Here is a 23125-nt window from a genome sequence, read left to right as displayed (position 1 = left end):
ATATCTATCTATTAAGTTTTTTCGGACACACTATAGTAAAAATTAATATTAAGACAGAACCGTTTAAATTACCGCTAGGCATGCGCAAAACTGCAAAAACCAACATTATCTGAAGTTTGTTGAAACAGATGTGAACGAACCTTGTCATCGTTCAGGGTGTAGTTTTTGTTGTGTGGAAAATCCTAATTTTCCATTTTTATCAAAGGGAAAATTTAACCTCATTGGATAATATAGTGATACGATCGGACGTTTTTCCTCATGGAGAGCTCCAATTCGGACGGGGTCGTCCTACCGGACATCTCCGAAGCCGAACAACTCGCGAGCGAGCACGATGACAATGGCGATGGCGAGTGCGATTCGATTGACACTAAGGATCCACGGGTGGCTGCTGTATCTGTAAGACATGCTGGGGTTCCAGTTTCTTTGCCAGTTGGTTAGTATTAATAAGTAAAGGAGTTCAACTATGTACTACAATTGTAGATATTTAGGAAATGTATTTTAGCAGCATGTAGCTTGACATAACTGTTTTGTAATGTTTATTTACATATTACTTTTATCACTGTGCTTCAACCGGAAACTAATTTTTATTAATTCTCTAACACAGGTAGTCTTATTACAAGCACTTTCAATGTTATTACTCAAGAACAAATGCAACATTTCAAGCCGATGTTATGTGTTGATAATGGTTATTTAGCAACTGATGCATCAGGTACAGAGTTAAAAACAATTGTGATACAAGAAGATGTAACAGGAAATAGTACCGTGTCTACACCAGTTACAGTGAGTTTCCAATTCACTATTGTATGTGATGGAAAGTTAATTAAAACATCTTTGTAGGTTACACCAACGGTAGGTTCTTGGAGTGAGGCAGCCAATCTTCCTATTTTACCAGTAAGGTAATCAAAACTGTTTTGTACTAATAAAACATCTGTTATGGTACCAATTGTTACTACTATTTGAAGACCTGAGCAATTTTAGGAAACCATATTGCAAAAGTACTGAAATAAATTATTATATAAAATAAGTTTAACTCTTAGTGGTAGAAGCAACAATTGATATTTGGAAGTGCCTTAAATGAATAGTCTTTTAAATATATAAAGTAGGAACAACATATGCTTATTTTAGGTGTAAAAATACATCTGCAGAACTCTATAAAGCTAGGTTTGGTTCTGGCGGTCGAGGACGCTGTATTAAATTGGCAAATTCTTGGTACACGCCTAGCGAATTTGAAGCCCTATGTGGTATGTCCCTCTACATAAAATATAGTACATAGATATTTTAATTAATTGGTTACTTGTAGGGAGAGCATCTAGCAAAGACTGGAAGCGTAGTATACGATTTGGAGGAAGAAGTTTACAAACACTTATAGACGAGGGTATTATCTTACCGCATGCGACCAGCTGTACATGTGCAGCATGTTGTGATGATGAAAGTGCTACAGGTCCAGTTAGACTTTTCACGCCATACAAGAGGAAACGAAGAAAAGAGAGTGATTCCCAAAAGTATGTTTTCTTAAACTGACACACCATAATCATTAATAAATGCATATAAGAACCTAAGTTATCGTTAGTTTATAATATTCGAAAAAGTTTCTTTTGTAGTAAGCGCGCCGCGAGCAATTCTAACGAAGAAGATAGTGATCAACAAAGTAAAGAGGAGACATGGCAGAATATAACTGATGGTCTAGACTCAAACGAGTATCAGCTTATAGAGCCAGTAGTTAGCACGGAACCATTAGTACAGCTTAAAAGACTGGAAGATATTGCTCTACAAATATCGCGTTTATCTAGTGATTTTAGAAGGTGATTATTTTCAAGTCAGTATAACAATATAATGTGTAATGAAGACTGATAAATACAGGGGTGTTGATGAGCTCAGAGATAACTTGAATCGACAACAAGAGAAATTTCAAAGGGAGAAAGATGCTGCTATCTTAGCTGCCAGGGTGGAAGCTCAGGTGGCTGCTTTGGGACCTGATGGGAATGGTGATTCAACATTGCAACAAATCGATACAGATAATCAAAAAAAGGTAATTAATTGTAACATATTAATGATTAAATTAAATTAATGAAACTGTAATTTTAGTGTGCCAATTGCAACAGAGAAGCCTTAGCTGAATGTTCTCTATGTAGAAGGACCCCATATTGTTCAACATTCTGTCAACGAAAAGACTGGGCATCCCATCAAGTAGAATGTGTTAGAGGAAGTGGGACTGATACGGGCAATCAACAAAGTATTATGCTTATTGTTGAAAGTACTGAACAGCAATAATAATCAAATAGAAAGCTCTTTAATTTATTAATGTAAAGTGACAGAGGACATATTTTTTATTAACCTTATATTTATAAGTTTTAATGTAAATAATTGTAATGTCTACAAAATCCGTTTTATTCCAAATACTGATATGTTAATGTATAAATTTAAAAGAGCATCTCGACTATATTGTATATATATTAAAAGTTTAGTTACATACCAAACGTATTTTTGAGTAAGATCTTTTGTAAGTAGCTAATATTGTTGTCAATAAAAATGTTTCTAATTTTGTTAATTATTATTTTTGTTAAATTATTTTCCATGATTTATTTCATGTTATATACATCCAACCCTGATTGCGTAATTTCTTAACTAAGATACCTTTCAAATGGAAACATATACGGTATAATTATTTCCCGTAAACGTTAACCTTTTGCATCAATGTCAATAGCAGACCGCAATTAAAAATCTTCTCAACATGTATGGTTTGAAAGGTAAAGTGACGTTTTGATGTTGTTTTGTTTGTCCTCGACGCGTTCCTAACGATCCGATTTCAATGTAACATAGAGTAACTTCAAGTTATAAGTTTAGAGTCGTCTATAACTAGCAAAGAAACCAATAATTGAATAGTTACCTAACATTTGTGATCTTTGACGGAAGGTCATCTAAAATATGAAAATTAATTTTTTGTTCCTCCGCTGTGCATAAATTTCATATGATATCATAAAACTCTGATGGGTTGGGTTACCTACGATCACAGAGATTTTTAGCTTAATAAAATCTTTTTACACTCTGAAAATAAGATTTGAAGTAATACAAAAACAATAATATCCTCTACTTGGAAAATGTTGCATCGCCATGTTAAGTAAAAACATGTTTGGTTGTATAACACGTCAATTGAATATGCATCCTATCCTGAGTACACAAATAAATAAAATTGTCATACACATTTGTGAGAAAGTGTTTATGTGACTTATTAGTTATGGATGAAATGTCAAAAGTTATAAGTCACTAACGTTTTAACTATAATTATGAAAGAAATTGAGGAACGGAAATTGAAATCACTATCATTCTCACATATTAATTATGAGATATATTTGTATCGAAGTAAATATTAATACAGAAACAATAATATAATAAATATATAATATAAGTAGAATTTTGGATATAACAAGAAACTTAAACTTCAAGAAAAAGCTATACTGTATGAGTAAATAAAATCTGTAATTCTAATCATGGACATGGTGTAGTATATGGCGGGGTAAAAGCGGAGCAATAGGAAAGAAGGTGTTATAAAAATAGATCAAGTGGTCTTGCCAAGCTTTCGCTCATATGGTACCTATATAAATGATATGAAAATTATTTAAATGTTATTGAACTACTGTTAAACAAAGTATTGAGTATATAAAAATTCGTGATGGTTTAATAATATGACACATATGGCAACAAATAACATGAGCAAATATTTTTTTAAAAAGAATAATGTAGAGATAAAAATAACAATAATATTTAGATCGAAAATGTAAATTAAAATATAATTAAACGTGAAATAAATGCCGGTAATAAAAAGTATCATGTGACAAATTATGTGATGTAAGCACTAAAGATAAGAAACAAGTGTCTGATAAGAAATCAGATTAGTTTTATGTAAAAATTAATAACAAATACATATATAAATACGACAAATTGGAGAATGATGATGAAGAAAGAATATCTGGATGCTCTGAGCCAGGAAAGTGATAACAGCAATAAAATACTGATTGAACCCAAAAAAATCACAGATAGACGTTACAAAGAATTTTGTTTTATTCAGAAAATGATTCTATCCCATCAAGAGATGAAAAAACGTATTTCGTCGTTGAGTGTTGGGAAACAATGCACCAGTAAAATGTTGTTAGTCTTAGTAAAATCTGACACAAACACGAGAAAAGCTATTTAATACACACCGATTAAAACACTTAATTTACCATTTGATTTTAATTCAAAAAAAGTGGCCACCTGTTGAGTCTTAGCATTGAAGGGAAAGGTGGTGACGGATCTTGCAGGCCTATTTCGCTGCTACCTGCAATATCAAAAGTATTTGAGAAACTGTTATTAAAATGTATAAAACCATTTATAGAAATACCAGATTACCCAATTCCCCAAGCAGAATCACCTAGATACCCCGGAACATATCTTGATGGTAGGTTAAATTGGAAATATATTAAACAAAAAGTAGAGCAGATTAGATTCAAAATCCAGTTGCTTGATTACTGGTTAGCCGGAACATACTTTCAGCTTAATCTAAAATCAAAGCGGTTGGTTTATCAGTCAACCATAAAGGCAATTTGGACCTATGAGATGCTAATATGGGGTCGCACTAAAACATCAAACCAACTAGTAATCTAACGCAGCCAAAACAAGGTTCTACGATTATTTACCAATGGTTATCGCTACGTAACTGACGAAAAGCTGCACAATGACCTCGAAATCAAATGGATTTACCATCAAGGATTGATATGCTAAGTTTAGACGTGGTGAAATGAGTATCAAAAGTGGTGAACACAGTGGACGCCTAAAGGAGGTTGTTACCGATGAAAACATTTAAAAAATCCACAAAATAATTTTGAATGACAGTAAATTGAAACTGAATGAAATAGTAGACATTCTAAAGATATCAACTGAACGTGTACATCATATTATTCACGAATAATTGGGTATGAGAACGCTCTGTGCAAAGTGGATGCAGCGCGAACTCACTTTTGACCAAAAACAACGACGAGTTGATGATTCGGAGCAGTGTTTGAAGATGATCAACTTAATAAACTCGAGTTTTTGCATCGATACGTGACAATAGATGAAACATGGCTCCATTATTTCATTCCGAAGTCCAATCGACAGTCATCCAAGTGGACTGCACACGATGAACCCGCTCCAAAGCGTGGGAAAACGCAACAGTCGGCTGGCAGGGTTATGGCGTCTGTATTTTGTGACGCGCATGGAATAATTTTCAATGGCTACCTTGAAAAAGGAAGGACCATTAACAGCGACTACCACATAGCGTTATTGGGCGGATTTAAGGACGAAATCGCTGAAAAACGGCCGCATTTGAAGAAAAAGAAAGTGCTGCTTCACCAAGACAATGCACCGTGTCATAAGTCAGTGAAAACGATGGCAAAAACCCATCCATCCACCGTATTCTCCAGATCTGTCCCCCCCGCGGTTATTTCCTGTTCTCAGATCTCAAAAGAATGCACGCTAGAAAAAAAATTCGTCGAATGAAGAGGTGATCGCCGAAACTGCGCGGGCCTATTTTGAAGCAAAGGATAAATCGTACTACAAAAATGGTATCGAAAAGTTGGAGGGTCGCTATAATCAGTGTATCACCCTTGAAGAGAATTATGCCAAAAATGTGTTTTACTATGGTAGGCCGGGGACCTTTCAATTGACCTGTTATATATGTGTTACATATATAATTGAATTTAAGCGATTTTAATAGAAAACTTGTGAAACAATCGACTACAAACTTTCAAGCTCTATTCTGATTTACCGGCCGGGGACCTTTCAATTGACCTGTTATATATGTGTTACATATATAATTGAATTTAAGCGATTTTAATAGAAAACTTGTGAAACAATCGACTACAAACTTTCAAGCTCTATTCTGATTTAAAAAAAATATTTTTATACAAATCATGTCCGACTTTTAAGATCGCTTTCAATATTTAGAAAAAAAAATTATACTTTGCGAGTTTAGGTATATCTAGAGTAGCCTACCGAACAAGATTGAATGCATTTCTATTTTTTACAATGTCACTAAAGCGATAGTCACATGCTCTGCCTTGGACCGCAGCCTAAATATGAAACTTGTTCTAGCGCTATTGCATAACGATTTCTCTAGTAACAATCACAGAAAAATCGAACCGAGAGGATAAGTTCGTGCACATTTTTTTCGCCTTACCTAAATCGTGTCGCATATCCTTCTTAATCGAAAGTAAAATTAAACAAAATTTAACCTACATTCTCATATTTTTTAATAACAATTTTAATTCGCAGCAATAATTAATTGAATCTGTTTCATTAACGCTAGGTTTCCATAAAAGTTTGGCCGTACACATTTTTTCGTTTTACTGTAAAACAGAAAGCAATATTCTTGATATAATGTAATATAATATGAAATATAACTTTATAAATAATGAGAGAAATTGGTATTAGAGTAAGTCTTGAAACAGAAGCATTATTACAAACAATACAACAAATAATACCACTACAGGATCCTACAACAGGATAATACCACTACAAGTTAATACTCTACATTTAATGTTCTTTTCTATAGGTTAAAAACGATGTTAACAGATAAACACGATGTTACAAATTCAGTTACACAGAATTTCAATTAGTGAGCATGTCTTAAAACGCATATTTATAATTAGCCCTAATATATTAATGTTATAATAACTAATAATAATTAATATTATTTTCCACTAGTCCTTTCAATCTTTTCTCTTGAATTGCTTTGTAGCAGAAAGCGGACAAATCGGTAATTACATATAAAATCATAGAGAATGAATATGTGTATAAAATTAAGTACCGTTAATGTCAAACGTCAAGAGTAAAAATATAGAAGAGACATAGAGAACATTATTGAAGTGATAACGCCATCAATATATATATATATATATATATATATATATATATATATGTATATCTATTGTCCCAATATTTTTAATACATTTTTATTCTTATCCAGCCTCGTACATTTGCATTCAACCTGCAACTATCCCGCTTTTTAAATCAATTTTTGCATTTAGAAATACAATACATATTTGCGTGTACAATAATTATATTTGCGCTTAATTTGTTCTAATTATAACGTTTCATGTTTAGATGGATTCTGCATGATTTCGATTTTAAATAATCATTGCTACTGCATAACTAATTTACAATGGTTCTCACATGACAATCAATGATATAACGACCTCTATTTCACTCTATTGTCTTGTTATACCTTTCTTCCTAAGCCTACTTTCGTAATTTTGATTTAGCCTTTATTGCACACTCATGATCTAGATTACTGTAATGACAAGCACTAAAAATACATTAAATGTTATCAATCCGCATTCAGCACGTAGGTTTAATTATAATTTTAATAGTATTACTATGATAGAATATTAATTATTAATCTTAAATTTTCTTAGGAAAGGAAATTATTATTGTACAGTTTTATTACTATCCTAAAATATCTATATACATCCATAGTTACTGGATATAGTGTTACGTTAATAATATAGAAGTTTTGAAAAACTCGTTACATTAAAATGATAATATATTTATGACTACAGCAGTATTATTGTTGTTATGCTATTGTATGCAACATTATGAGGCGGGTATCTGTTCAAAATACATTATCGAATTTACACATGCAGTAAGGTCAAAAATTCACATGAGAGGTAAAACGTCTTCAAATAATGTAACAGTATAATCGTTTTCAAAACAAGTAAAATCCTACATAATTAGATGTAATGGAAAAAAATGCAACTATGCGATGCAATTTGCAATTTTATGCACACGTCATTATATGTAAATATATTTGTACATAGATCATGAACTATCAAAGGTTATATTCTAATTCATTTTAGTTAATGGTAAACGGAAAAATAATTAGGATAAGAAGTCAAACTATAAGTATATAAAGATAGTAATATTAAGATTGATATATATTCAAGTAATGAAAACTTTCCAATATTTACATCGTAGTATTTGCTAATTTATTTAATGTTGAAAAATTTCAGGTTCACATTTGTGTAGGCTATGAAAACTATTATGATAATGGAATTCTTAAATAATAGTAATCATTGAGTAAAAATTAACACCTTTCGAAAATATATATTGGAATTTCAAACGAGTTTTTTAAATCGCACTAAATGTACTAAACTCATTAATTACCACCCAAATTATACATTGATCTTAAATAAATTCCCTATTTTCGATAAATTATACACATATCCGTTTTTGAATGTATATTATAAGAACGAAAGAAAAAGAAACAGATACAAGCTATTTTAGTAATATACGATGATGTATATTTTTCCTTTTACCACCTACCAAGCACTAATTTACATTGTTTCATTTTATCAAAAATATCACAACTTAAACGAATAATGTAACAGATGAATCAAAATCTAGAATAATAAAAATATGTTTTTAATTTTTCGTTTATAAATTCTAATACCAAATGAGACATTGTTGTCAAATCTAGATATTTATCTTATTTTTACTGCAATTTCAAACAAATATTTAATAGTGTTTTTTAGTTTTAATTCATCTAAGTTCCCAGTAATTATTAAATTAATATATTTTATTACTTAACAGTATAAATAATTTTTTCCTATTTTATAGTTTCAACTCTATTAATCAGTGTTATAAGTAATAATAAATAAATATTATTATTAATTAGTATTGTCAAAAATAAGTATTACAATAACAATTGAAAAAACTTGTTTCACTATATTATTTTTAACTAATATGCTAATCCGGTTTTAAAATTCGGAAATGGGATTAAGTTAATTCTTTGTTGCTGATAAGAACGACTGACTAATGATTGTTTTCTCAATTTTTTAAAAATTACTTTTAAATTAAAATTATTTATTATTATTCAGTATTATATTGCGATAAATTTGGCAACATTAAATGGGTTATTTATTTAACTCGACATTGCATCTGTAGTATAAAAGTGAAGGAGCCACTTTCAACGAGTTGTTTATGTTTTTGACTTCGTTTGTTTTTGAGCATTAGGTTTCAGTAATGGCTTCTAGAGATAAATCTGATACACAGTTGTTGGACTATAAAAATAAAAACAGTACAGTAAGTAATAAATCAGTTACCAGGAATAATTATTTTAACATAGCATCTGATTTATTGTCGGTCATAGATTTTAATTATTTTGAAAATGTTTCAATTTCTTAATCACATCAAAACTGCATTTTTAGAAAAATTGTGCTCTTATAATAATTACATGCAAAACTGTAGCATAACAAATGTATTTATGGTTAATTACAGGTAGTAATTATTTAAATGTATTTTTAGATTGTTGTTTTATTGATTTCGTAATTTAAGTTGTACAAAATCGATTGTATTTTTAAAGTATATATGGCAAATAATGAACTAGGACACTAGTCAGACCTGATTTGATGCAGTCAAGGTTTCCATTCTTATAATTATTTTTTAAAAATAATAATGAATATATTAATTAAAATTACCAAAATATATATATTTACTTTACCTAATTAATAAATTTGTGTGCAAATCAGCATATTGATAACAATTCGATGTTTATAACTCGATAATATTTACGCAATGTAATATATGAATTGTATTGAAATGTTTTGATAACAAGTGTTTATGTACATATTATCTATTAAGTTCTTATGACCATTTACATGTCTTTGATTGAAATACATGTTTTAAGCCGCCAGTAGCAACAACAGCATTTGGTGCTAGAGTTATAGTGAAAGATGCAACTGAAACAATTGGACCAAGGGGACCAGTACTACTTCAAGATGTTCATTATCTGGAGGAGTTAGCTCATTTCGATAGAGAGAGGATCCCAGAAAGAGTAGTCCATGCCAAAGGAGCTGGAGCTTTTGGTTATTTTGAGGTATGAAAAAAAAACTTACAATAGCAATATTTGCTTTTAAATCTTTTTATGTACATTGCTGGTTGCACCCTTGTTCTTGAATTGATACGATAGTTTTATTAAATTTATTGAACTATTTCTGTAATTTATTGACATTTATTCTATTAGGTTACTCATGACATTACTAAATATACAGCTGCTAAGCTGTTTGATACCATAGGAAAACGAACCCCAATAGCAGTGAGATTCTCAACTGTTGGTGGAGAAGCAGGTAGGTTTAAATTTTATATATTTTTTAGTTTGTGTATTTATTTTAAAGTTAAAGTGAAAGTGTGTCAGCATTAATATTGTATAATTATGTATAAAATAAATGTAATAAAACAATGTTTAGGTTCTGCGGACACTGTTAGAGATCCAAGAGGTTTCGCTGTTAAATTTTATACAGAAGATGGGATTTGGGATTTAGTTGGAAACAATACTCCGGTGTTTTTCATTAGGGATCCAATATTGTTCCCTAGTTTTATTCATACTCAAAAAAGAAACCCACAGACACATTTAAAAGACCCAGACATGATGTGGGATTTCCATACATTGAGACCTGAGAGTATGCATCAATGGCTGTTTTTGTTTAGTGATAGAGGTAAGTAATATATTTAAATAATGCAGCATATGTTATAATTGCGTTTTAATAATTTTTAGGTATTCCCGATGGCTTCAGACATATGAATGGTTATGGCTCCCACACATTTAAGCTTGTGAATAAAAATGGCGATTATGTTTATTGTAAATTCCACTACAAAACCGATCAGGGTATCAAAAACTTAGATGTAACGAAAGCTGAAAAATTAGCAGGAAGCGATCCGGACTATTCATTAAGAGATCTTTATAATGCTATAGCAAATGGAAACTTCCCGAGCTATACATTCTCAATTCAGGTGATTATTTGTTAAACTACCCTTAACTAGAATACTATAACAATTATTTTTTATAGGTGATGACTCCAGAACAGGCAAAGAAATTCAAGTTCAATCCATTTGATTTAACAAAAATTTGGAGTCATTCAGAATTTCCTTTAATACCAGTTGGAAAGTTGGTCCTTAATAGAAATCCTGAGAATTACTTTGCTGAAGTCGAACAAATAGCCATGAGCCCTGCGCATATGGTACCTGGTATACAACCATCACCTGATAGAATGCTCCAAGGTATGATAATAAAATGTAGCTGTATAAATTTTATAATTAACAATTTAATATTTTCAGGTCGCCTTTTCTCTTATAATGATACACATAGGCATCGCTTAGGTCCAAACTATCTACAGATACCAGTAAATTGTCCATTCAAGGTGAAAACATACCAGAGAGATGGTTTTATGGCTATAAATAATCAAGGAAGTGCGCCAAATTATCATCCTAATAGTTTTTCAGGACCTAAAACTGATAGCAGTGTTCAGGCTTTATATCCTAAAGAAACCATAACTGGAGATATTTACAGGTAACTATATTATTATACATACAGGAATTCAATTAAGACTACACATCTTTTCTATGAGCACATTTTCATATTAATTTTTTATTTTAGATATGATGATGAGGTAACAAATGATGATTTTGAACAACCAAGAATTTTCTATCAGAAAGTACTGGATGAAGCAGCTAAACAAAGACTTGTATCGAACTTGGCTGGAAGTTTGAGCCAAACTTGCGATTTTATACAAGAAAGGGCAATCCGGATTTATCAGAAAGTTGATCTGGATTTGAGTAATAGACTGAGGAACGAGCTCAATCATAAACAGAGGACCAAGGCTAGCTTGTAAAACTAGAAAACATTTTTATAGAGTTGTTAATTGTTGGATTTGGTGGCACGTTCATTTTATCATTGACCTTATTACATATTCACTGTCATTTTTGTACTTTTCTATGTGGTTACATTGTTGTTTTTTTGTTTATTTGTGGACCAAGGGGTAATAAAATATTTTTGAAAAAAAATTGGGATTTTTTACCGTCTATAATTTATTCTTAATATCTTCTCAGCAAATTTTAAAATTGTTTATTTATATATACTTATGTACGAACTTATTTGAAATATTTTGCAGTACGACTGGAAGAGAGTGAGGAAATAATGGATAAACTTACCTTTAAGTTAGCATTAAAATACAAAAATATTATTAATTTATCAATGGCTTAAAAAAATTGTCCGTTTTTATATTTTTTTACATTCCTTGACTTATTGTTTAGTTATATCAAAATTACTTAATGTTGAATCGCTGTTATGTATCAATAGTTGCCTGCTAACACAATGAACTATTCAAACTGATTTATTGCTGCCACTAGACGCTCAAGTAATTTACAAATTGGGAAATGTCGTTCACCTTCTGATTGACATTGGTTTAGTTTTTTAAAGACGTGTTAATGGAAATATTTATTTTTAACTCTTGCTGTATATTGTCTTTATAACTCCTTGATTCTAAATATTTTTTGACTTTTATTTTCTAAAAAAATCAAATCGTTTAATGTTACATTGGACAGAATGATGATATTAATCTAAAATTAGCTTACGCAAAATTACGTGAAATACGGATAAGAAACAGTTTGCGTTGTCTGGATACCCCGTGACATTCCCGTGAATTCTCGGAGTGACGCACGTTGACGTAACGCATGGTTTAAAGTTCGTAGAATACCCATTCACTTATTATAGAATGCTAGTTCAGAAATATATAATTCAATTCAAAATTAATTTTGTTCCGTGCTTCTATTTTGCTCGTCTTTATCATGCATATTAAGAGATAGAAATATCTATAACTGTCATTTTATTGACATTACAAATAAAATTCTTGATAAAAACGAAACAGATCTTTCCTTTTTTATTGTTATATAAAACAAAGATAGACTGTATTTTTCTTCAATAATAATTTGAAAAGAATCGTTAGTAAAAATCCAACCTTCATTATTAAAAGTGGTGGTTTCTTATGAGGGAGATACGTATGTGTTTAAAGTAGTTATAGCCTTAATTTTATCTATTTGGTTTAATTTATTTTGCCATGGCGTTAAGTGAGTCTTTATGTTATAATTATTATATATTATTCAAATATAACATGTTTCATTATTTTAATTGCGTAATGTATTTTAACTTTTTCACGTAGATGTTTAAAAACGTTATTTAATTTTATTAAAATTTGTTATATTTTGATATATATTTTTATATAGTATTGTTTTGTATGTATTTTACTACATATTTAATGTGTGAATTATTATCATATAAAATTAATTGGTATATAATTTTATACTGAGAATAATTGTTAATTTATATTTGAAGCTACTCAAACCAATATGAGGGAAGATATTATTTTTGAAGAAGAATCACAGTCAAGTAAGCTAAGTCGAAAGACCAAAGAGAGTCCAATGTTCCCTATCGGTAAGAATCATGTGTTAATGGCATGAAACATATTACTTTTGATTTCATAGCATCATTGCATCATTACTTTTGATTTCAGCAATTGGACTCTGTACCCTTGCAGTAGGATATGGTGCATATGCATACAAAAACAAGGGTAAAATGAGTACTAGTGTATATTTAATGCAACTCAGAGTAGGAGCACAAGGTGCTGCAGTTGGTGCCTTAACATTGGGAATGTTATATACAATGTATAAACAGCATGTAGCAAGAAATTCTCCAGAAAAATAGAGAATTCTATTCTAGTTAATATGGAAACAAAGTTTTTTCCTGTAGTATTTCTAAAAGATAATTGGAGAAGAAAATCTAGTAAGGTTACATTTAAAGTGAGCACTTTTTCTAACATTATTATTAAAAACTTTGTTTCCTTTTTAAATAATTTATTTGTACACAGTATAATTTTAATTGTGATAAATTTCTCTGATTTAGAAATGTGTATAATTCATAATTTATTTAGTATTATAATGACATTGTCAATACTTTTATTGAATTCAAAAAATATACATATATTTTGTTATTTTTTTTGTTGTTTTATAATAAAGCAAAGTGATACTACATTCATACATTGATAAGGTTATTGATTACTTACTAATCATAAGTAACTAATGAAATCATTGTTTACCGGGAATATGATTTCATTTATCAAACTATTTTTGTAAGCAGTAAATGTTTTTAGATCTCAGATCTATACAATTTGTTTCTCAGGTGTTGTTTAATGATAGTACTGATAATAATGTTAATAAGTTTAATGATAGTAGGATCAAAGATATAGAAACATTTAGACGAAACACAGGAACAATAAATATCTATAAATGGGTAAAAATGAAATGATTTGGCCTTTTTATTACATACGCAGATAACTAGGCACAATAACCAAAATAATGTGATATTCCTACAAAGCTATTTTCTTTCAGCAGCTTGCTGTAATAAATAAATGTTCTGTAATGCTGTAATGATTTTATTGAGGGGATGTTATTGAAAGGATAAAATAAATACATTGTTAAATTTTTCAATATTTTAATTTTCCATAAAAGTGGTGTTTACTGAAACACTTGATTGTAAATGGAGAAAACATACATCTTGAGATAAGCAAAAAATTTTTAATCTTATATACAATTAGAAAGTCCAACATCAATAAAACAACAAAAACAAAATTCAAATGTACAAAAAGTGCACACATCTCTAATAACCAACGCATCTCATACATTCTAAAATGAAGAATGTATATGCAAGTTTATTTCGATGTGCCAAATATAACAAAAACATTATACTTCATTGTATGAATCGAGAAGCACTATTATGTTCTAGTGTATTTTTCATGTTAAGTACTGCTGTTCATACCTCATGATTCGTTTATGAAGTTTAACAAAAATATAAACTCACTTAAATGTGTAAAACTTTTAACAAATGATAACTTAAATTTGAGTAAACAAGTGAAATATATTAAATTAATAATTATATTGCACAAAAATCTAATACAAATAATTATATAAACACACAGCATATAAATTTTTCATTACAATTATGAAATGATACTTCCTACAATATAATTTACCTTATAAGAGAATTACAAAAATTTGCTATATATCACAAGAAACTAGTGCTGTTTTAAATTAACACATATTTTTGTAATTCAGCTACGTTGCTTTATAATCATCATCTTGCTCTATATATTAAATTGAACAAAATTGTTAAGATCGTCCAGTATTCGATAAGTTACATGGGTCTCATGTATTCTTCTAAGTATTTCGATTTTTTTGTATTTTAATAAAATATAGAGACCCAGGACGAATACAAAGCAGAATTACGATAACAATAACAGAGAAAGTAAATGATAATTTCATTTCAAAAATTTCCTGTCATATCTTTTAATCCAGTAATGTTTTTATAGTACGATAGTTTGGAGGTTAACATTTCTTAAAAGAACGACGGAGAGCTCTATTGAGAAAGATAAACGCTCTCCTTATGTCATTTATATTGCTTAATAAAATTCGCGATGAAAAATAACGTGGATTGTAAAAACATAGATAAATACCATGAAAACAATGATAGTTTTTGCTGTTGAGATATTATGTTTAGGCCAAAACACTATAATTTAAATTAGTGCTTTGTTATAACAGAATATTTTAAAAATTTGATTTTAAATAGAAGTATCTTTTTTTTTCATTAAAGAAGCAATATTCTAACATCTAGTGAATAGGTTTATTTTTGTTAAATTCGATAATGCTTTTACAATTATACATCAAGGGACCTTTACCAACATACAACTTTTCAATTTATATTTATACAGTATTAATTTATTTATCTAAAAGGAGATTTAACTGTCGTGTAAGAAAGTTCAATGATTCTATTATTATTGATAAATCAAAGCAATTAACTATTCAGACAAAAAGCAAAATGGGAAAAGCATTTATGCTTGAAAGGTCCTAAAGCAACTTTTCTTGTAATTAAATTAAATAAAGCTTTATTCGTTAAATAGGACATCGTTGAATTGATGAACGTGTGTTCCTAACAAGTTTTGATTATTTTTCTATAATTGGTGTAAAACAGTTTGGTAGCTAGAAAGAAAGAAATTGGTTTGGTTCTTCTAGTATCTGCTATTTTTTATATAAAAATCTCCAATATATTTATTTAATAGATATCTAATAATTTTAATAATTTATAATAAGCTCGACTAAAACAATGTTCTACGATTTGGCAATGGATTTGGTATTCTTAGAGAGCGAAAATGTATTTCACTGTCAGCTCATTTGAAATTGTAGCATTTTTCTATATATTGGAATAATTGAAGTACCATATTAAATTTAATGTGTTACGAATATTTCTATCATGACATAGGTGACAATGGTACAGTCCTGGTGAAAGATATTGGTCCAGAAATTACTCCCAAGAGAGTCATCGATTGTCTTAAATAATGATTTTTCCAAAAAAATAATTTTCAAGACATTTGACTGATTGTTACCTTCATAAACAACAATTAATACCACAACCTCAATGAGTAACAGCAGTTACATATTATTAATTTTTATTTAAATGAGATTATATCGCAATACAACAATGTGGTCTGTAAAATTCAATTACTGTTTCTGTATTTATATTTTAAAATTCATTGCAATGATATAGTTTAGGAGTCAATTAGAAACAATAATTAATTTTTTGTGAACATAAATAATTAGACGTACAGTAAAGTGAGATACAGCATATTGAACATTAAAAAGTAAATGTTTAATTCTTACCTAAGCATAGTGCGATAATATACTATTTATAATGTTCGAATTACTTACTATACACTGACGAAATCTGTTTTACTCATATTCGAGAAAATGGGGTAAAGAATCCTGTATTCCATGATCAACCATTTACAAGCTACTCTATAAGAGTAAAATAATAATTTCTGATCACGTGAATACAGCTGTAATCAAACAACGGCGAGGATGCTTTTGAACAATTGTTCTAAGTACAAAGCCAAGACCGTATAAGTACTTAGTAAGGCAGTACTATACATTGAATCGAAAACGCAGACTATACCAGGATACGTGTTTCGTTACGTAAGTCCTAATCTGATTTTTGAGTATTATTATTTGAGTATTTTTTAAGAATTTTATTATTTTTATTGGGAGTTTTGACTCAATAAATATAATTGAAATGTTAACGCCATATGGGTATAGCCTACGCGAAGGTTTGATTAATATTAAATAAACTGTTATAGGAGCTGTAGAAGTTGTGAAAGTTTAATCATCAGATCGCCAACATTTCGAATGGGATTCAGTAAAGGTATCTAAATAGTATGTACTTACATCCGTTTTGGAGTGCTGAGAGTGATGTCAACTCGCATCTTAGAAAAAGTGCCGGTCAACATTTACCATTTCAGGTTAGTCAGTGTGTCTATTCAAGAAACCATGTCAGACTCGAAAGTTGTCAATATAAGAGGAATATTCTTATAAAAATGTAATAAATGTTGACCCTTATATCAACAAACCATCAACGATATTTTCCCTTATGATAAATAAAATACTTGCCTCATATGATATAACAATTGACTAATGATACTCCATATATATATCAAGTGGGCATTGAAAAGTTTAAGAACGACTAATATAAGTTTCAACGCAAGCGAAAATATACAGGGTGTCCCTAAAACAAATTGACTTGCATTTTTATATGCATTTTGAATAACTTTTTTACTATATATTTATATTATGGCATTAGATTTGTCGTTAATGGCACGACTGTCAGTTTAGAATGTACGGGAGACACATTGTATACTTGCATAATGAGTATAGTTAGCATTATAGTATAATCTGAGAAAAATAATAGTTGATGGCACAAAATTGCTAGCTAAAAATACATTTTTTAGGAGATAATACATCAACATACTGTTCCGTACAATTGTATAGTTATGTATAAAGCTTAAAACGATACAAATCAAAGAGTCACACACATTACCACAAAGAGATTTCACATTTAACTAGGTCTTTAGTGGCTTTATTTTGGTTTTTTTTTTTTTGGAGATATCAATATGTAAACGACTTATGAATTCATTAGATTCGACATGGTTTACTTCGCGTTTAACCTCAACATTCCATTCATTCTTCGATTACATATTCATGTCTCCGAATTCTTCCTGCTTTAGACTCAATCCTCGGCCGCACCACTGATAAAAGAGAACAATTCAACAGTTTTATTTATGCGAACTAAATCCAAAGGCCGCTCCACCGTTTCCACCACTGCGATGGAAGTGAACGTTTTGCCACTTATTATCTCTCTTGTGCCATACGCGGCTCTCTTCTGATTGGTGCGTATGAGCTTGACCATGTCTATTAAAAGAGGGAATATAGTAGTTTAAAAAGAATCCACGTTCGTCGCCAATAAAAACTAGTAGTGGCTATTTCTGGAGAATCCCAACCGCTATTCGGTAAACCTTGGTAGTTTCCGCCTGATTTTGCGACGTTGCCATTTACAAACAATCGAGAGGTAGAATCCAACGTACTACCATAGAGAAATAGAGATTTAACTTTATAGGAAATTTTGGGGAAATGTTTCGCGACCTCCAACATCTAGATGTAGTTACGTTTAACTTATTAATTGCTTTAAACCCTACGCTATAAGCCGCGACGGGATCTGATCGGCTCATTTCGTTTCTATGGTACGTTTGTTATTTATTTATTTTGTGCGCCATTTTCAGTGTGGCTGACATAAGGAATAGTGCGTTTAGAGATTAAATTACTAATTCATTAGTGTATATAAATAAGTAGTACAAAAAGAAAAGTGAATTATCGATCTAGGAACTGTTGTGTACCCGGATGCACAGATAGTAAAGATATGCAGAATCGTTTTCGTTCGAAGAAGTATTTGGATGTCATTAAACAACGGTTGATAATGTTAAAAATCACAAACCGATTGAATTAAGTATCAAAAAAATTTATGATCGTTATGTTTTGTTGTTATACGTTGGGGTTTCTATTTATATTATATTCTTCAAATATACGTTTAATTTTCAACAACTGGCAACATTGCAAATTCAAATCCTCGTGCGCATTCGGGGATTCTCCAGAACTAGACTCTTGTCGAAAAACTTACTTGTCCATATACTGAGTAAGCCTTACGTAGGCTATACAGGCGGCATCTTCTCCTAGCAGATGAACGTGTGGATTAAGTATTGTGGTATTGACAGCTTTGCAGTTTTTGCCTAGTACTGGAATATTAGGATGGAGTAAGAATTACTAACTTTGGAGAAGCCTTTACCACTTACCATTATCGAAGTAGAATTTGTGGAAATCCATGCCTTCTACGAGGTTGCCCATGGCTTCTGGTTCAAAGGCGGTAAGATGGGGATCGCATATTTTCCTACGTATCAAAAAAAGGTTAGTATATCTGATATTTTTAATGATATAAGTATTCTTAAAATTATTTTATTATATTATTTGATTAAACGTCTATAGTTCTTCCAATAAAACAGCCAATGCACGTCATCAATACCGTCGAACGTATTGCCAAATTCAGTTTATGAAAACGTAAAATCCCTTTTACACTCTGAGTATTTATCTTTTTTAGTTTTTAGCATTACTCTAGTTGAAAAAAGACAGAATGAAGTCTGATGCGTCCGAACATGTAACCAAATCGGTCTATAAAATTCAATTTATCATGTCATATGTCAAAGTAAATATAATAAAATAATTCTAATCTACAAACTATTGTGGCTATTTAATTAACTATAGTTTAAGTCCTTCAATAAATATGCATGTACTATAATGGTAAAATAACGTTAACGTTATTTTTGTTTACATTAGTATTTTGTTATCAGAGTCAAAATAAACGAAAACTTAAATTTGGTGCGGCAACGTTGCATTATACATTTTGATGACGTGCATTGGCCGTTTTATAGAAGGACTGCAACTGTTGACGCATTGGGAACAGTACCTAAGTTTAAATTCTATTGTTAACAATTGTATCGATTCCAGTAAGTTAAGGGAAACCAATTGGGACCCAGTTAATTAAAACTATACACCTTGTATGGATATTTTTGTATTTTTTGGTATTTTTTTAACAGAAAATGATAAAATAGAACAGCATTCGAACAATACTGCTTGAATATAACAGGTTCATAGGAATTTAAAACTAAATACTATAAATAAAACTATTGTCTCTCCAACAAAATAGCCAATGCACGTCGTCAAAATTATATGATGTCAATACGTAATAATGTTGCAATATTAACGTTTGACGGTTTATATCCTTTAATTTTTACCATTAAAGTTTAGAGGAATTTTGTAGACATTTGACAACAGGGTCGACTAGTACCAACACAAATCGAATTTTATTGACTGATTCGACGTTACATGTTTCGACACAGACAAATTATACAATTTTACAAACTGTATTTGACGTTCTCTATGATGTACAGCGACTGTTTTATCGGAAGGACTATAAATCCTAACTTGTTAACAACTTAATCTAAATATAATTAATATTTATTCTTAAAAGACAAAGTCATAGGATTGATAGAAATCGATAATAAGGTAAAAGTCAGAGAAGAACAAAATTATTAATGTGATAATTTCACATAAACATAGTGTTTCTTTCATAGCTTAAAATCAATTTTAATAACCTAATTGGCTTCATATTATAAACCCATTCTTGCATCACCATCAATTCTCATACCGAAAATATTAAAACATTTTGAATAAATGAATATTTCAAGTTCAAAAAGCAGAATATATCTGCTATGGATCCTCATTAATCTCTTCTAAAAAACAACGGCTTTCGGAGACAATTTTTTTGCTGCAGTTGATTTTAAAAGGTTGGAAACATCAAACGAAATCAACTGGACGAATGGGACTGAAGTAGATATATATTTAAATTTTATCTGGCGTTATGTCAGGAAAGATGACACCTAATACCTCTTTGTTCGAATATTAAAAATAGTAACTAACTAAATTTAATTTATATTATATGCTGCAAATAGATGTAAGATTCATGTTTTATTTGACTGTTAGACATGAATAATCGTAATCAATTAAATATATAGTTTAAAATACTTACGTGTATGCTTCAAAATCACCCGTGTTAATAGCTTCAATCAGCTGTTCTGTCATCTTGATGATTTCTTGTCTTCGAGCTGTGGAAGGAAACCCCAGTACAGTACAATCGATTGAAACATCGCGTTGGTACAAACACCAGAACACAACAAACACAACAACTATAAAGGACCAAAAACTACTCCAACAAGTATCAAGTACCACTGGTTTATACGTGAAAAGGCTCGTCAACAATTATGTCAAGAGGATATTTCCCATGCAAAAGTTGTGGTTATGAAAATATATCATCATCAAAAATATATTTCCTCCTCAATTACCAAATCAGGCATAATGTTTGTTTGAAATAAAACAATGCGGCATATGTATGTTTTATTTCAAAATTTTATTAATATTATATTGGTATGAGTACTGCAACCAATACTAATAAATATAAAAACAAATTAATTGAAGCATATTAAATAACAAACAAGCTGGAGCTCCTTAAGCTATGACAGTACAAGCCAATACATTATTTTAAAATTTAATGATCTTATAGTATATTAAAATTTTATATTATGCGAAAATAAACTACAAAAAACAATAAAGTGTTAAATTTAGCTATGGCGTAGATAAATATTATAGGAAAACAAAATTTGTAAATAAATTTTAAAATATGTAAATAATTCAATTCTTTTTTTTTTCGATTATAAACTTATTATAACACCGACTTACCTTTTCAAAAAATTAACATCCTAATGCAATAGTTGACCTATAATATTGTTTAGTTTGATATTTTAAAAATTTCCGCTAACTTATGCAACCCAACATTGTTGTTTGTAGTTTAGGAAACTTGCATTACTCATACGTCAATACCAACCGTGATAGTTATTGTTCGGTTACAAATATACGTTAAACTAGACATACAATTTCCTGTATTAATTTTTCAGTGTATCTACATTTAAGTTTTAATAGTACTAAAAATGTCACAGCTACAAAATGTATCTGGTCGAGAAAACTAAGATAGTAGGCCGATAGTGAGAAAATATTAAATTAAGCCAGAAATGGCAGGGGTTCTGCATACACTATATTTACTAGACATATACGTTGTTTACAGTATTATTTAAAATTATAGCCGTTATTTAATGAGGTGTAAAGTGAATTATACAATATTATTATTTTCGTTATATTTCGTAGTATTCTCAGATCAAAAACTTGTGTATTTAATATTTCTACAACTTCAATATAATACTGTAAATAAAGATAATAGAGTGTTCTACAGGAGTTTTATCTTGCAGCTTATTGACTACGTTACTGGCTGCTACACAAGTTTTCTAAGAACCAGATTACCTTGCCTGCCAACAAAGGTCATACCTGTTAACTGAGAATTTGTCGATAGTTGGGAAAAAGGCTTGTCAGGACATACGATCCGTATTTCTATATGCAATAAAGCGCATTGTTAGTAAATGCTTATCATGCTTGAAAAAAAGTACAAGGATCGCTCAATATATATTGAAATTATTTGTGATAAGATTTCATTTAATTTGTCATCAAAGTTTGAGTTTAGATTCGTTTTAGTTAGATTTAGATTAGTTTTGTATTTTTTATTGAATTAAAAAGGCCATACTATACGAAAAAGTCGAACAACAATTAAATTAAGTGACATTTCATATGACGGAATCTCATAATATATTAAAGAGAGCCTCGTATCTACTAGATTGTTTAATTCTATTAAATCATGATAATTTTATATAAAAATCACACCAAGCTGCAATTATCTTAAACAATCTGTAGCAATGTTTTATTCAGTTTCCTAACTTTTCAACACTGTATAGTTGTTCAATTGATTTGAAAGCGTACAAGCTTGGATTGTAAGTAGGAAACTTAATTCTAGTAACTTAAGCGGTTGTATGAATTAAAAAAAATCGATAGAAATTAAATAGTAGGAAAAATAATAATTTAGTAGTATACCTCCTTTTACCAATTGCTCCTTACAGAACTTATTTTACGTCTTTCGATAGTACGTATATAATAGGTTTTATTGGAAATAAACTATAAAATAATATTTATAAAGTTATGGAAATAATACGTTACCGTCTTGGTCCTTGGAGTCCAATCTACGATAAGCAACACTGTCATCTATAGTTGGCATGCAAGTTATTTATTTTTCTCATCACAATCGTGTATATGTTATTTGATCAAAAAATAACTGCATTTTTCCACATTTTGGTTTGAGGTTATTAAATTTCCATCATGTTAGGATATATGACTAAGTTTGTACTATATTGTGTCA

The 23125-nt window shown here is 30.0% G+C and overlaps 4 protein-coding genes and 1 long non-coding RNA gene across 16 annotated transcripts in view; 4 read left to right on the top strand and 1 right to left on the bottom strand.

Moving 5' to 3' along the window:
* Nucleotides 1-122: 122 nt before the first annotated feature.
* Deaf1 (deformed epidermal autoregulatory factor 1) lies at nucleotides 123-2548 on the top strand. 2 transcript variants are annotated; one of them, XM_076408276.1, is made up of 8 exons: nucleotides 123-433; nucleotides 605-780; nucleotides 838-896; nucleotides 1126-1241; nucleotides 1301-1502; nucleotides 1590-1802; nucleotides 1861-2029; nucleotides 2086-2548. In XM_076408276.1, exons 1-8 carry the CDS (start codon nucleotides 259-261, stop codon nucleotides 2269-2271), a joined length of 1296 nt encoding a protein of 431 aa, XP_076264391.1. In that variant the 5' UTR covers nucleotides 123-258; the 3' UTR covers nucleotides 2272-2548. The 2 variants fall into 2 exon arrangements, with proteins under 2 accessions (XP_076264391.1, XP_076264392.1); XM_076408277.1 differs by having other exon boundaries at nucleotides 124-433; nucleotides 1602-1802.
* A 6391-nt stretch (nucleotides 2549-8939) lies between these two features.
* Cat (Catalase) lies at nucleotides 8940-11860 on the top strand. The gene is made up of 8 exons (XM_076408275.1): nucleotides 8940-9096; nucleotides 9701-9889; nucleotides 10037-10139; nucleotides 10260-10508; nucleotides 10568-10803; nucleotides 10860-11070; nucleotides 11128-11359; nucleotides 11447-11860. Exons 1-8 carry the CDS (start codon nucleotides 9037-9039, stop codon nucleotides 11679-11681), a joined length of 1515 nt encoding a protein of 504 aa, XP_076264390.1. The 5' UTR covers nucleotides 8940-9036; the 3' UTR covers nucleotides 11682-11860.
* An 860-nt stretch (nucleotides 11861-12720) lies between these two features.
* LOC143198791 (HIG1 domain family member 1A, mitochondrial) lies at nucleotides 12721-13835 on the top strand. 2 transcript variants are annotated; one of them, XM_076408280.1, is made up of 3 exons: nucleotides 12721-12846; nucleotides 13181-13279; nucleotides 13359-13835. In XM_076408280.1, the coding sequence occupies exons 1-3, from the start codon at nucleotides 12834-12836 to the stop codon at nucleotides 13547-13549; spliced, it is 303 nt and encodes a 100-aa protein (XP_076264395.1). In that variant the 5' UTR covers nucleotides 12721-12833; the 3' UTR covers nucleotides 13550-13835. The 2 variants fall into 2 exon arrangements, with proteins under 2 accessions (XP_076264395.1, XP_076264396.1); XM_076408281.1 differs by having other exon boundaries at nucleotides 12773-12915.
* A 483-nt stretch (nucleotides 13836-14318) lies between these two features.
* The window catches only part of CaMKII (Calcium/calmodulin-dependent protein kinase II), a 224880-nt gene continuing 216073 nt past the window's right edge, over nucleotides 14319-23125 (bottom strand). For 7 of the 10 annotated variants that reach the window (XM_076408264.1, XM_076408272.1, XM_076408263.1 and 4 more), the window contains 4 exons: nucleotides 20861-20936; nucleotides 19071-19165; nucleotides 18899-19013; nucleotides 14319-18135 (listed from right to left, as the gene is read on the bottom strand). In XM_076408264.1, the coding sequence (XP_076264379.1) occupies nucleotides 18000-18135; nucleotides 18899-19013; nucleotides 19071-19165; nucleotides 20861-20936 (422 nt within the window). In that variant the 3' untranslated portion in view covers nucleotides 14319-17999. The other 3 variants (XM_076408267.1, XM_076408268.1, XM_076408273.1) reach the window with 2 other exon arrangements.
* Nucleotides 21745-22305, top strand: LOC143198796 (uncharacterized). The gene is made up of 2 exons (XR_013006293.1): nucleotides 21745-21869; nucleotides 22131-22305. It is a non-coding gene; the product is annotated as an uncharacterized LOC143198796 (long non-coding RNA).

This window comes from Rhynchophorus ferrugineus, unplaced genomic scaffold, assembly GCF_030347505.1.
Source record: "Rhynchophorus ferrugineus isolate W39M unplaced genomic scaffold, kcgeb_rfMv2 rfM6, whole genome shotgun sequence".
Lineage (NCBI taxonomy): Eukaryota > Metazoa > Arthropoda > Insecta > Coleoptera > Curculionidae > Rhynchophorus > Rhynchophorus ferrugineus.
The sequence above is the reverse complement of the archived record's forward strand: the minus strand, read 5'-3'. Positions and strand labels throughout refer to the sequence as shown.

Bases quoted from the DNA above. Each gene is read 5' to 3' on its own strand.
- LOC143198791 (XM_076408280.1), top strand. The intron at 13,280-13,358 runs GTAAGAATCATG...TTTTGATTTCAG, and splicing joins GAGTCCAATGTTCCCTATCG to CAATTGGACTCTGTACCCTT.
- Cat (XM_076408275.1), top strand. From the start codon at position 9,037: ATGGCTTCTAGAGATAAATCTGATACACAGTTGTTGGACTATAAAAAT. The intron at 10,509-10,567 runs GTAAGTAATATA...AATAATTTTTAG, and splicing joins GTTTTTGTTTAGTGATAGAG to GTATTCCCGATGGCTTCAGA. The intron at 10,804-10,859 runs GTGATTATTTGT...TATTTTTTATAG, and splicing joins GCTATACATTCTCAATTCAG to GTGATGACTCCAGAACAGGC.
- Deaf1 (XM_076408276.1), top strand. From the start codon at position 259: ATGGAGAGCTCCAATTCGGACGGGGTCGTCCTACCGGACATCTCCGAA. The intron at 781-837 runs GTGAGTTTCCAA...ACATCTTTGTAG, and splicing joins CCGTGTCTACACCAGTTACA to GTTACACCAACGGTAGGTTC. The intron at 2,030-2,085 runs GTAATTAATTGT...CTGTAATTTTAG, and splicing joins ATACAGATAATCAAAAAAAG to TGTGCCAATTGCAACAGAGA.